This window comes from Pseudorasbora parva, chromosome 22 (genome assembly GCF_024679245.1).
Source record: "Pseudorasbora parva isolate DD20220531a chromosome 22, ASM2467924v1, whole genome shotgun sequence".
Taxonomy (NCBI): domain Eukaryota; kingdom Metazoa; phylum Chordata; class Actinopteri; order Cypriniformes; family Gobionidae; genus Pseudorasbora; species Pseudorasbora parva.
The window spans coordinates 40641334-40656226 of NC_090193.1; the positions used below are offsets into that span (position 1 = coordinate 40641334).

Consider the following 14893-nt stretch of genomic DNA (forward strand, 5'->3'; position numbering starts at 1 on the left):
ATTTTGTTCAGTCGGTGTGACTGTGGCATAATAAAAGTCCTGCCGACAACTGTGGCATAATAAAAGTTATTATGAAAAAATGACAGTGCACCTTTAAGTCTTAGTGTGTTGTATGCATGTCTGTTAGTTGTAATGTTTAGTTTTAGTGTTTTAATTTATACTAAATAAAGATGAGAAATGTTGCCTTGGCGTCTGCTTAAGTGTTTTATATTTTATTTCAGTTAATCTTCATTACATTTTGAGTGATGGAAAGTTTTTAATGATTGTGTAAAAGTGTCTCATAATGTGGAGCTTTGTCGTTCCTTCAGTGACAGAGATGAAGCGTGTTATCTCCAGTGAACATATGATGAGAGTATATCTCTCTCTCACACACACACACACACACACACACATCAGTAGAGAGTAAAGGATGCCGCGGTTCCTTCTCATGTCAATCTATGGTGAGTTATTGATATTTTTATGACAGAAACCCATTAATGAAACACTTATGAATTATTATATGATTATTTTACTCATGAAGTTCACAGTGAATGTCATTTCCTGGATTCTTCTGTTGCGTTTTAGGTTTGTTGGGGCTTGTGACAGAAATCGGTACTTCTTTTTACTCTTGATTTCACTCATCTAAATCAATTACATTTTTTATCAACTACAAAATAAGCTGCATATTTAAGCTAAATGCATGAACTGACCTTGTTTTAAATGGTGTGTGTGTGTGTGTGTGCACGCTCAGGCGGCTCGCGTCTGAAACCGGTTTTGTCTGGACCCAGTAAGGCCTATCTGGGATCTATAGTCCAGTTTCACTGCAGGGTCCCCGGCTGGTCTTCACCTCTGACCTATGAACTCCACAAGGACGCGGGGGATCTGATTGGAGCAGAAACCGGCGTCACGGTCACCTTCCACCTGCCGGTCACAGAGGGGTCAGAGGGCAAGTATTACTGCAGGGTCACAGCGGAAGGGCAAACCAGCAGCGTGGTCCAGTTCCACGCCGTGAGTGAGTATACACACACACACTCACACACACTCACACACACACACACACACACACACACACACACACACGTCTGAATTACTGACACACTGAGCTCTGCAATCGGCTTATTTCAATATTATTCATATAGTACATTTTTATGAGCGTTTCAGTAATTTTGTTTTGTCATTTTTATTAATTTTTAAATAGTTTTAGCATTTCATTTTTTTCTGGTTAAAATTTGAGCTATTTTCCCTTTCAAAAAAGTATTTTTGTTGTTGTTGTTTTGTTATGTCATTATTTTTAAGTATTACTCTTTAGGTTTAATTAATTTTTAATTTTATTTTTTATTTTTTTCCAGTTTCATTTTAAACTTTTTGTTATGTGCTTTGATCGCTTTTATTAGTATTTAGGTTTCATTTATTTTTATTTCTGTTTTAGTATTTATTTCCATTTTCAAAAAATCTGTCAATCAAACACCAGAGCTAACACCATCTGTCAATCAAACACCAGAGCTAACACCATCTGTCAATCAAACACCAGAGCTAACACCATCTGTCAATCAAACACCAGAGCTAACACCATCTGTCAGTCAAACACCAGAGCTAACACCATCTGTCAATCAAACACCAGGGCTAACACCATCTGTCAGTCAAACACCAGAGCTAACACCATCTGTCAATCAAACACCAGAGCTAACACCATCTGTCAATCAAACACCAGAGCTAACACCATCTGTCAGTCAAACACCAGAGCTAACACCATCTGTCAATCAAACACCAGAGCTAACACCATCTGTCAATCAAACACCAGAGCTAACACCATCTGTCAATCAAACACCAGAGCTAACACCATCTGTCAATCAAACACCAGAGCTAACACCATCTGTCAATCAAACACCAGAGCTAACACCATCTGTCAGTCAAACACCAGGGCTAACACCATCTGTCAATCAAACACCAGAGCTAACACCATCTGTCAATCAAACACCAGAGTAGGCATGTGCCGATATCAATTTTTCATGTTGCGATTAATTGATGAAGTTTTATCACGATATGCGACATTATCACGATATTGAAATAAGTTGCAAAAAAAAGTGTTGCCATAGTATAACAGCTTTAAGAACTATTTTTGTAAGAACAAAAATAACTGGATGTTTAAATACAATAATGCACCAAAAATATATACCAAAAAAAATTAAGAGACCCCTCTTGAGAAATCAATGTGGTCTCTTGATTTTTTTCAGAGATGTAAAAGTACAATTTTCAAACAGATTAAAGTGCAAAAGAATTAGGCTATAAAGAACAACAGCTAGGCTTACAAATTACAATACGGTCTCATTATTTAATGCATTAACTAAGATTGAGCAATAGCTACATTTGGTACAGAAAGTATAATGTTTTTGGTAATGTTAGTTAAGAAATACTGATCATTGTTAGTTTTATCTTAGGTCCATTAAAAGTTATTTTGATTTTGATTTTAATGTTATTAAAAAGTAACTAAGAAATGAACATAGAATGATTAATTCTTTATAAGTATTTTTCATTGTCAGTTTGGTAAAAATGAATTAACATGTTAACTAATGAAGTCGTATGTCTCAAAGTTTTACTGAACAATAACAAATAATTAGAACAGTTCTAATTATTAGGGTATGTTGTAGTCCAGATTAAAACATAAAAATGTTTAAATTTGAAAATAAATAGCCTATGAAGTCTTTAAGTATTAAGTATTTGGTGCTGTGATGAACAACATTGAGATTTCAAAAACGAATGGCTGTTTTAAAAACTACACGCATTTTTTTGTTTGTTTGCTGGTTTCCGGGGTAACCGCTGCATTCTGCAGTTCATCAGCGCCCTCTGCTGTCACTGAGCGGCACTTCAGCAGCACGTCTCCTTCACCGGTTCAGTCATGTGCAGACACACGTTGGGCTTGTTTATATCTGAGCGCGTGTATCTTTGACGCAGCGGTGTTGGCATTTATACGGTTGATGGGCAAAGTATTCTTGAGTGCATTATAAAAAAATTATAAATTGTTAATAAATTATTATTTACGATATTTTAAAGTGCCCACGAAAACAATATCGTGCATATTCATTATCGTGATAAATCGCATTATCGAAAATCGGCACATGTCTACACCAGAGCTAACACCATCTGTCAATCAAACACCAGAGCTAACACCATCTGTCAGTCAAACACCAGAGCTAACACCATCTGTCAGTCAAACACCAGGGCTAACACCATCTGTCAATCAAACACCAGAGCTAACACCATCTGTCAATCAAACACCAGAGCTAACACCATCTGTCAATCAAACACCAGAGCTAACACCATCTGTCAATCAAACACCAGAGCTAACACCATCTGTCAATCAAACACCAGAGCTAACACCATCTGTCAATCAAACACCAGAGCTAACACCATCTGTCAGTCAAACACCAGAGCTAACACCATCTGTCAATCAAACACCAGAGCTAACACCATCTGTCAATCAAACACCAGAGCTAACACCATCTGTCAATCAAACACCAGAGCTAACACCATCTGTCAATCAAACACCAGAGCTAACACCATCTGTCAATCAAACACCAGAGCTAACACCATCTGTCAATCAAACACCAGAGCTAACACCATCTGTCAATCAAACACCAGAGCTAACACCATCTGTCAGTCAAACACCAGGGCTAACACCATCTGTCAATCAAACACAAGAGCTAACACCATCTGTCAATCAAACACCAGAGCTAACACCATCTGTCAATCAAACACCAGAGCTAACACCATCTGTCAATCAAACACCAGAGCTAACACCATCTGTCAGTCAAACACCAGAGCTAACACCATCTGTCAGTCAAACACCAGGGCTAACACCATCTGTCAATCAAACACCAGAGCTAACACCATCTGTCAATCAAACACCAGAGCTAACACCATCTGTCAATCAAACACCAGAGCTAACACCATCTGTCAGTCAAACACCAGGGCTAACACCATCTGTCAATCAAACACAAGAGCTAACACCATCTGTCAATCAAACACCAGAGCTAACACCATCTGTCAATCAAACACCAGAGCTAACACCATCTGTCAATCAAACACCAGAGCTAACACCATCTGTCAATCAAACACCAGAGCTAACACCATCTGTCAATCAAACACCAGAGCTAACACCATCTGTCAATCAAACACCAGAGCTAACACCATCTGTCAATCAAACACCAGAGCTAACACCATCTGTCAGTCAAACACCAGAGCTAACACCATCTGTCAGTCAAACACCAGGGCTAACACCATCTGTCAATCAAACACCAGAGCTAACACCATCTGTCAGTCAAACACCAGAGCTAACACCATCTGTCAATCAAACACCAGAGCTAACACCATCTGTCAATCAAACACCAGAGCTAACACCATCTGTCAGTCAAACACAAGAGCTAACACCATCTGTCAGTCAAACACCAGAGCTAACACCATCTGTCAATCAAACACCAGAGCTAACACCATCTGTCAATCAAACACCAGAGCTAACACCATCTGTCAATCAAACACCAGAGCTAACACCATCTGTCAGTCAAACACTAGGGCTAACACCATCTGTCAATCAAACACAAGAGCTAACACCATCTGTCAATCAAACACCAGAGCTAACACCATCTGTCAATCAAACACCAGAGCTAACACCATCTGTCAATCAAACACCAGAGCTAACACCATCTGTCAATCAAACACCAGAGCTAACACCATCTGTCAATCAAACACCAGAGCTAACACCATCTGTCAATCAAACACCAGGGCCCTGGTGTTTGTTTGACAGATGGCTGTTTGTGATGTGTTGTCCCGGTCAGCTCCAGTTGTTGGTGCCAGTTTGAGCTCCAGTCCGGATCCTCCAGTCCTCTATGAAGGAGAAAAGCTCGCCCTGCGCTGTCTCGTCAGGAAAGGGACGCATTTATCCTTCACGTGGTATCATGACAAACAGGAAGTGAACGCCTCATCTGACCTCTACCGGCTCTCTGGAGACGCTCTCACTGTTAATGCGGCGAGTGAACGGCATTCTGGGACATACTCGTGCACAGCTCAAAACCAGATGGAGGTCAATCCGAGATTCTCCAGCAGCAGAAATCTCTTTGTCACCGTGAAAAGTAAAAATTTGACAGCATTCAAGTCCTCATGTGTTTTTGTTCAATATCCTGTTAAAGGGTTAGTTCACCCAAAGGTGTAAATTGTGTGATTAATTCCTCCTGTGGTTGGCCAGCCGTCAGACCTCCGCTCATCTTCACACACAGATGAAGATATTAGTGTTGAAATCCGATGGCTCAGAAAGGCCTTCATTGACACCAATGTCATTTCCTCTCTCAAGACCCATAAAGGCACTAAAGACGTCGTTACAAAGCCCATCTCACTACAGCGGCTCTACAATCATTGATGAAGAGGCCAGAATAGAGTTAGTGCGCAAAAACAAAAATAAATAACACCTTTATAGTGAAAGTCACGTGATTTCAGCAGTTTGACACGCGATCCGAATCATGAATCGATTCACTGATTCATAACGGTTCGAACCCGAAGAGAGCGCATGTCACGCCTCTCTTCATTAGACTGCACTGATTGCCAACGGCCGCTCAAGACACTGGTTCTCACCTACAAAGCAACCACTGGCTCCTCACCAATATACCTAGACTCGCTTGTTCAGACTTACACACCCTCCAGATGCTTACGTTCTGTGAGTGAACGACGGCTCGTGGTTCCATCCCAAAGAGGCATGAAATCTCTCACACACACACACACACACACACACACATCCCAAAGAGGCATGAAATCTCTCTCACTGACCTTATCCTGGACCGTTCCCACCTGGTGGAATGACCTGCCGATCTCAATTCGTGCAGCCGAGTCTGTAGCCATTTTTAAAAAGCATCTTAAGACACACCTTTTCCAACTGCACCTGACCAATAAAGACTAGCACTTAAAGGGTTACTTCAGCGATTAGCATATGGCTTTGTATCAGTAGAAACCCTGGAGTATATTCAAATTATTGTGCTTTCCCCCCTCATATCTCCCTGAGACTAGAGATTTATGCATTTTATGTCTGGAAAAATTCCTCCTATGATGCAAATTGACGATTTTTGCATCATAGGAGGAATGTTTGCCCAAAGGCTAAAGACTACAGCCAGCAGAGGGAGCCATTTCTGCATGTTTTGAATCCGCGCATGGGGGATGGAGATCACACTCAGCTCGCAGGGAGAGCTCAGGTCGCAGCTGCAGGCACTCATTTAAACGGAGCTATGGTGAGCAATGTAAGTCTTTTAACTTCTCAAATTAATTTCTATGAAAGTTAAGCTTGTAAAGGCATTAACTGAAACGCGCCAGACTGAACTCGCGTTGTGAATGTATGCCGCGAGTGTAGTCGCGATTACCTCAGCTCTCATCACTCCTGCAGTCAGTGCTCAGTGCTGTGAGACTCGCGCGGCGACTCACTCATTATATTGAACAGACACGTTCAGTTTTTAATTGTAGTGTCTTCTCTAACTCAGTAATCAAGTTGGTGGCGTTGGGAATGGCCTCACAGGGCAGCGAAGCATTCTGGGAATTGTTGTCTTTCATCCCCATGAGACAAAAATACATTTTCTGTCTTTTCTCAGTCTAGAAGGCACCAAATTCAAAAATAATTTCACATTTCTACTGCATTGATGACCCAGTTTAAATACAGATTCATCTTCCCAGCGCTGAAGTACCCCTTTAACTATACAATTACATTTTCTGATTGTTGTGGGGGGGAGAGGGAGGGAAAAAAAATGTGTATATATATATATTTATATATATTGTACTGTGCTCGATTAACTGAGACTTCTTACAGCAATTTCAGGTTGTTGCCCTTGCATGGTTCGTTGATTCTAGTGCGCTCCCCTTTTTGTAAGTCGCTCTGGATAAAAGCGTTTGCTAAATGAATAAATGTAAATGTAAATAAAGCTTTGTTCTGAAATCGGCCATCACTATATAAGTCGTTATTTAGTTATTTAGCACTAACTCTATTCTGGCCTCTTCATCAATGATTGTAGAGCCGCTGTAGTGAGATGGGCTTTGTAACGACGTCTTTAGTGCCTTTATGGGTCTTGAGAGAGGAAATGACATTGGTGTCAATGAAGGCCTTTCTGAGCCATCGGATTTCAACACTAATATCTTCATCTGTGTGTGAAGATGAGCGGAGGTCTGACGGCTGGCCAACCACTGGAGGAATTAATGACAGAGTTTACATTTTTGGGTGAACTAACCCTGTAAATGCGTCCTATTTCACATCCTGTGTGATTTTCAGAGCACATCTCGACGCCCAAGCTGTCCTTCACGGTCTTCTCTAATGGCTCCAGTTTGATGGCCAACATTAGCTGCCGTTCGGCTCGTGGGTCTCCGCCGGTGACGTTTATTCTGCTGGTGGATGGGCTGGAGATGGATGTGCAGCGTGTGGATTCGCTGGAGTCCTGGTCCATTCAGCCCGTCTCTATTGGTCTGGATATGGGAGCGGCTCAATGTAAAGTGCAGGCAGACACACAGACGCTCCTGTCTGATCCTGTGCGTTTACACGTGGGTGAGTGTTTATTTACTGGTGTTTTACATTATTTCTAAATGTAATATAATAATAATAATAATAATAATAATAATAATAATAATAATAATAATAATAATAATAATGCGACCATTTGTGTTTGTGTAGTCAGCCCGTGTAGTCCGATCAAACATACGAGCTACTGGAGCTCAAACTGCTCCAGAAGTTAATTCTGGTTCTGATAGAAAGCTGTCAGAATACACAGAGCAGCTCAGTTTGAGGCGTATGGACCAGTCAGGGTGACCTCTGACCCCGCTGAAAGAACACATGGCCCCAGGATGCACTATGGGAAGAAGGCGAGCCGGCGGAGGCAGTGTGATGCTTTGGCCAATGTTCTGCTGGGAAACCTTGGGTCCTCCATCCATGTGGATGAATGAATGAATGAATGAGGCATTTATATAGCGCTTTCAAATGTACTACTGTACAACCAAAGCGCTTCACACTCATGTCAGGGGTCTCTCCTCAACCACCACCAGTGTGCAGCATCCACTTGGATGATGCGACGGCAGCCACAGTACAACGGCGCCAGTGCGCTCTCCACACACCAGCCATAGGTGGAGAGGAGAGAGGGTGATAGAGCCAATTCAGTGGATAATCATGTGGATGTTACTTTGACACGCTCCACCTACCTAAGCATTGCTGAGACCATGTTCAGCCTTTGATGGAAACGGTATTCTGGTGGCTGTGGCTCTTCCAGCAGGATAATGCTCCTGACACAAAGCACAAATGCTTCAGGAATGGTTTGAGGAGCACAACAACCAGTTTGAGGCGTCGACTCGGCCTCCAAATCTCCCCAGATCTCAATCCAATACCATTACAATACCTAATATGATCTCGCTCACTGCAGTGTGAATAAGTGTCTTATAGTAGCGCCAGGCCAATGCACAGAGTAGCATTATTACATCACTTTAACACACACGTGTGTGATATGATAAAACAGCGCTGCGTTACACACACACGAGCAGAGAAGCCAAAGTGCTCGCGGCAGAATAAAAGCTCCGCCCACTCAAGAGTAAAAACATGCCTCTGTTTAAAATAACAGACGAAAAATTACATATTGTGGTTGTGAAAGTGTTTCTTAACCTGTTTGTGTTAGTTCCAGTAGGTGGCGCTGTGCGTGTGAATGTAACATACCTCTATGATGCCGACTCAGTGGCTGCAGCCGCTCAGCTCAAATGCATCCCCGGAAGAGGAACCTTTCCCACATTCTCCTGGTCTCTGAACCATTCCTCCCTTCCACCAGAGGGCGCCGCTTATATGCTGATCCATCACGGTCAGATCTTATACCTCACAGACATCAGTTCCGGCCATTACCGCTGCCGCGTGAGGGACAGTTTCAACGAAAGCTCAATCTGGGTGGAGAGCGAGGACATCCTCATACAGAAGAGAGGTGAAGAGAATTTCAAGAAAAAGTCACCAATTATTTTTTTGTTTTTTATGGAAAATTGCATCTTTTATTCTAAATGATCTTGTGTTAATAATCTTGAGTCAGAATAACTTCATCTCTTCTCTGATGACGAGAGCTGGCCACCTGTCACTCACATGAGATTAGCCAACAGAGACAGAGCGACACGCGTCATAATATGAAAGCCACGCCCACCGGGAAGAAAACAAACCGTCTCCATTGACTTTCTATTGCATGAAGCGCCTCCACTTATTACAAAAAATCTAACAGTGTCTAAAAGCTGATATGTGACAAGGTGGACAGAAAACAAGCTAAAAAAACAACAACAAAAAACAGAAGTGTTTATAAGCTGCTGACCCAAAAAACAAGCGTTTAAAGACATTAAAGTGCATACATGCAATAGAGACAGAGCGAGAGATGTTATATTACACTGAGATCTACACTCACTGGAGGAGAAAGTAATCAGGGACAGAAAATATAATATATAAAACTGACATTTGGATATTTGAAAGAATGTTTACTGCACATGTAGACATTCTGAGTGTCAGGATCCCAAAACTGACCCATTCTTCCTGCTGAAGCTTCACGTCTTATCGCATGTGTCCACTTTAGTCTCCTTAAACGCACGTATTTATATATTTAATAGCTTGTCTGCTGTACAACTTGTCACATATTAGCTTTTAGAAATGGTTCTGTGTTTTGTTATTTGTAAAAAAAGACAAAGCAACCGCTTCACGCAATACAAAGACAATGGAGAGCGTTGGATTGTTTCCCCCCCCCCGGTGTGGGCGTGGCCTATATATATGCTCAGTTTCTATAGCAAACCACACCCATCCAATCAAATCCCCACAGACAATCAAGCCCCGCCCAACGTTTGAGAAGCGATTCACTCCGATATACGGCATAATAGAGGAGAAAAGACTATAGTTGAAAAGAAGAAATGGAAGTTCCTCTAGCCTTTTCTTATCTATTGTGCTGTATGCGAGTGAAACGCTTCTCAAACAAGAACAAATGTAGGGCGGCGCTTAATTGTGTCTGTGGGGATTTGATTGGATGGTTGTGGTTTGCTATTGGTGGATCTCATGTGAGTGACAGGTGGCCCCGCCCTCATCAAGATATGCTGCCTTCACCTGCTATCGGAAGTTTCCTACTTCCTACTTCAGAAGTCGTGATTTCGAGCTTGCTGTGTTCAGGCGCTTTGTTGTCGGAAATAATGGAGGACGCCAGGTTCATACTTTTGTGCGTCTTGGGGAAAATGTTATTTTAACACTATAACCATTTCAGTCATTTCCTGGTCCCAGAAAATCATAGAATCACTGGCGAACACTAGCAGCACAACACGAAAGCACATCGCCACACTATCTAGATAGTCAGCTAGCTCACTATTCTGGAATGATGGTCAACTAGATGCGATTTTCGATGTGTTTAAAATACACAATATATGCTTCAAATGATTATTCATTTATGTAAATATGTACTATTTTAACGACAAGGCAAGACAATGAAATTTTTGTGGGAAAATAGCTTAAAAAAACACCTGCCACAGCAGAAATTCGTCTCCCATCTGCCATTTTTAACGGTTAAGCCACGCCCATTTCGGGGACTTGGGTATCAAAATTATTTCCGAACTTCCCAACACGACATCAGAGGGCGTTCATGTGCAAATTTTACCTCGGAAACGATAGCACGTGAAGTCAGTATTATTCTGATTCATTTGAATTTAAAACAATGATGTACACGGTTAAATCATTTATAATAGTTTAAATAAATAATAGTCCTTTTTGAGTTCATGGTGACTTTAAAGACAGTTGATTATGGTTTCGTATTTGCACAGATTTGGCAGCGATGCCCATGGAGGTCATTGCGTTAGTTTTCTGTGGTTTTCTGTCGGTGGTGATCATCGGAGGCTCATATTTTATGTTCTGGTACACGAAGCGCAAAAACAACTCTGGCGAACATTGCAGCGACCGTAAGTTTTGTCCACTCATTTCGTCATGTGTTTTTGGCAGATTTTCATGCTGTTCTTTCTCCTTTTGTCAGAGGATGAGAGCCAAGTCTGAGGCGATACTGTGAGTCTTAAAAGCTTAATTTGGATGTGATGCTGTGTTTTGCTGTAAGGAACGGATCTTACCTCTCTTCTGTTCTTCTCAGCAGAATGAACGAACCAGCTGAAATCTCCTTATGAACCTCAAACTGTGGAAATGAAAACAGACACCATAGAGTTAGAGGCCTAGACCAGACCAGATCAGACCTGTTCTAACACACTCGTTTAGTGATCCTGAAGACCTCATGTGTATTTAATTATGGTTGAAGCTGAACATTTTGTCGTAAATCTGTTGTATCATTACAAATGTAAAGCTTTTATATACCAAATAAATGTTTCATTTACCAAATGTTGCTATTTTACTTGCTTTAATAGTTAATAAAAAATGCAGGGCCAAAACATGATGCTGTTATGTTAACATAATGACAATCTAACACTGTAAAAAAAATAATCTAAGTTCTAAATATTAATTCATATAAATAATACATTTTTTTCTGTGAAGGACTTTTAAAAACAAGGCCTTGGTTTTGACATAATTAAAGATTCAATTCGATTCTTATTCAAGCTCTTGATTTGATTTAATTATGATCTTCAGTTGATTCATTTGAATATCACGTCAATTTTTCTCAAGGAAAACAAATCTCTCTTAACTAAAAAGCTGTACACTACAGGGAAGCTTGTCAGTTAGATACAAATAGAGAGTTACACATTTAACATGACAAGTTTTCATGAAAGATCGCAGATTAATGAGACATCTATAACAACAGGGTATATACAGCAATCCTTAAGTTAAATGTACTACTTTTAATACCTTTTTTACTACCTTCAGAATATTTTTCACGACACTGAATTGGAAGTGTTAATCAGCGACCTTTCTATTATTTACAGATTTTGACATATAACATACAAAAAATAATAGATTTAGAATCGACAGCAGGAGGAAATCTGTGATGAGTTATCATTCAGACACAGTAAAATACATCTCAACATTCACAAAGGTTGGTTAAGGGGAAGCGTTACTGCACACACATCTGATTTACATTAATAATTGGTAATTCAGCAATTCAATTATTAAGTGTTTTTTTCCCTACATTTCTATAACAGTGATAAGTTGTTGAATTTAACAAAATACTAAAAACTAGTGCTGTCTATCGATTAAAAACTTTAACTAGATAAATCACACATTTTGTCTGTGATTAATCGCAATTAAAAAAAATGTTTTTGTACGTTTTTAATATATTTTTTAATATAATGATTTCACAGTTAATCAAATTAATGTAGAAACAACATAAAGACAGTATATTTTAAAGACTTTATTAAAGGGCATCTTTTTATGAAGGAAGGCCAGTATTACTGATATTAATACAGCTAAAAAAAAATTACATTTATTATTAGGCTTCAAAAATATAACAGTTTTTAATTTAAGTAAACTTAAAACAATGCTAACATAAACCCATCATAAATGTCATGTTTACTCCTGCCCTTCCTGTCTGAACAGTTAGGAAATATACAGAAATGTAATAAAGTTATCATATATGCGGTCTGCACTGCATAAACTATCAATTAAAGAGTTAATCCTTATTAAAGCTACACAAGTTATTTAGTCAAGAGCAGCGAGTCATTTTCTCTGTTCCCTGACAGGAAGCTTTATTGGCTGCTGTCCCTTTAAGAGCAGACACACACGCGGATCTCACTGTCTATGGGTCGCGCCTCATTCTCTCACAACTCTTTTTGTTCATTTTAGACTTTATATAAATCATTTAAGATTGCTCTTATGGGGACAGTCGTTGAAGATATGCCTTGAAGCAAGTCTAAAATAAACCGTAAGCCAGCCACTTCTGTTGAGCGCGCTGTGCTCTGAGAGGATGCCGAACGGCCGCTGAATATGACGTCAGCATCAAACACACGCCGAGACGGAGACGAACGATCTTTGATTATGTGCCCAGATATGCTAAAGCCCATATTTAAACAAAAAATCAGAATAGGACACCTGATAGTCTGAAAAAATAATACCTCTGAGACGACATTTAACACTTTTAATGGCCTTAAATTTGACCATTTGGATTTATCACTTTTTAATACTTTTTAAAACCCCGCGGACACCCTGAACAATTAAACTATTGAGTTGATGGTCACTGAATGTCTTTTCTGAGGTAAATATTTAGGTGACGAGCTGATTTATTGATCGTCGGTTGAAACACTGATTGATCGATTGAGACATGATTCATTTAAGTAAGTTATTTATACATACCTTTAATGTATATTCATGTTTATTCTGTACTATATTAGAAGCCTACTAGTGGTAAGAGACCGTCGTGCGTCGTCGGTTGGTTCACGTCACGTGTCGTTTGAACTGTGAGGCGTAAAGGGAAAACCGCGCCAAAACGTCAAGAGCGCCAAACGTAATTTATTGTTTGATTATATTATTGCACAGACTTTGTTTAAAAAATAACAGATCGCGAAGTATATTGCGATTATTGTGTGGGAGGAGCGCTATTGATGTTTTTAGGCTCGGATTTAACCTTAATTTACAACTTTACACCAGTAGGTTGCACTGTTGCCAAACTAAGGTCTTATAACTTTCATAAGTGTTGCTGAAACGTCCTTGTTTGGTGTTTTTACCATTGTTTTGTTGCATTTATTTGACTATCAAAACTAAATTCAACAGTATGTGTCATTGTAAAGAATGTGCTTTATTCGACCCATAACATCTACTGACACTAGTGTCCCCACATGAAAAAATACTATAGGATATAGTAAAATTACAGTAAAATTACTCTAGTGAATACTATAGTGTTTTTGAACCATAGAGACAGTAAATTGTAGTATATTGTAGTATGCAGTGTTGGGTGTAACTTACTCAGCAATTAGTTACTGTATTTTAATTAATTTTCCCTTGAAAATGTAAAATAAAGGATTACTCAAATGTTTTCTGTAATTAAATTACAGTTACTCTTGATGTAATTGAACTAAATACTGTGTATGTTGAGCAATTAAAGATAATATAATAGTGGAATTACATAAAAAAAAAAAAAAATAACTTGAAAATGCATGTTTTTAAGTATCCTTCGCACATTTGTATTACTTTGGTCAGTTAATAAGAATAATTTTTGTAATTTTAATATTTATTTGAATTCATTAAAAGAGCCTTTTTATGTCTATCCTTGAAAAATTAACTAGTCGAGATTGATATAGGATTTAGAAAGTAATTAGTAATAATAAGTTATTAAATACTTTTAGGAGAGAGTAATTTCTACAGTAATCTAATTACACTAATGAAGATGTAATTAGTAACTAGTAATTAATTACTTTTTAGAGTAACTTACCCAACACTGGTAGTATATTATAGTATTTACTACAGTTTGTTAATTTACTGTAGTATATTTACTATATTATGGTTCAAAAACACTATAGTAGGCCTATTTACTGTAATTTTACTATAATATAGTATTTTGATGAACAATATAATTTATAATTATAATTTTCCTGTCCTGAAAATGTTCATGACAGTCATTTTTCTGAACGTACTTCATTAAACCGAAGCCTTTGTAAACCATAGACTGAACTCAAAATGACTGATCGATTACGAATCCTGCATGAGGACTCTAAAGTTGGCGAGCTTCATGGCTTTGGGCCGTATTATTGCAAAAACAACAGGAGTACAAACCTTCAATCTTTGGCATCACAGATCAAATGCATTAGTGTAGCAAGAAGGTGCAAACTGATCATATTATGTGCAGTTCATTAGATGTTGTGTTGTGTGCACTGGCATCGGCCAGTGTTGGGTAAGTTACTCTAAAAAGTAATTAATTACAGTTACTAATTACATCTTCAATAGTTTAATTTACTGTAGAAATTACTCTCTCCTAAAAGTATCTACTAA

At 39.1% G+C, this 14893-nt stretch overlaps 1 protein-coding gene across 6 annotated transcripts; it reads left to right on the top strand.

The window, feature by feature from the left end:
- Window positions 1-348: 348 nt before the first annotated feature.
- On the top strand, window positions 349-11359 carry LOC137058761 (Fc receptor-like protein 5). 6 transcript variants are annotated; one of them, XM_067432173.1, is made up of 9 exons: window positions 349-440; window positions 565-591; window positions 731-991; window positions 4812-5105; window positions 7274-7543; window positions 8658-8951; window positions 10801-10935; window positions 11007-11035; window positions 11118-11359. In XM_067432173.1, the coding sequence occupies exons 1-8, from the start codon at window positions 410-412 to the stop codon at window positions 11024-11026; spliced, it is 1332 nt and encodes a 443-aa protein (XP_067288274.1). In that variant the 5' UTR covers window positions 349-409; the 3' UTR covers window positions 11027-11035; window positions 11118-11359. The 6 variants fall into 6 exon arrangements, with proteins under 6 accessions (XP_067288274.1, XP_067288273.1, XP_067288270.1 ...); XM_067432172.1 differs by having other exon boundaries at window positions 11121-11359; XM_067432169.1 differs by having other exon boundaries at window positions 10801-11035.
- Window positions 11360-14893: the final 3534 nt, after the last annotated feature.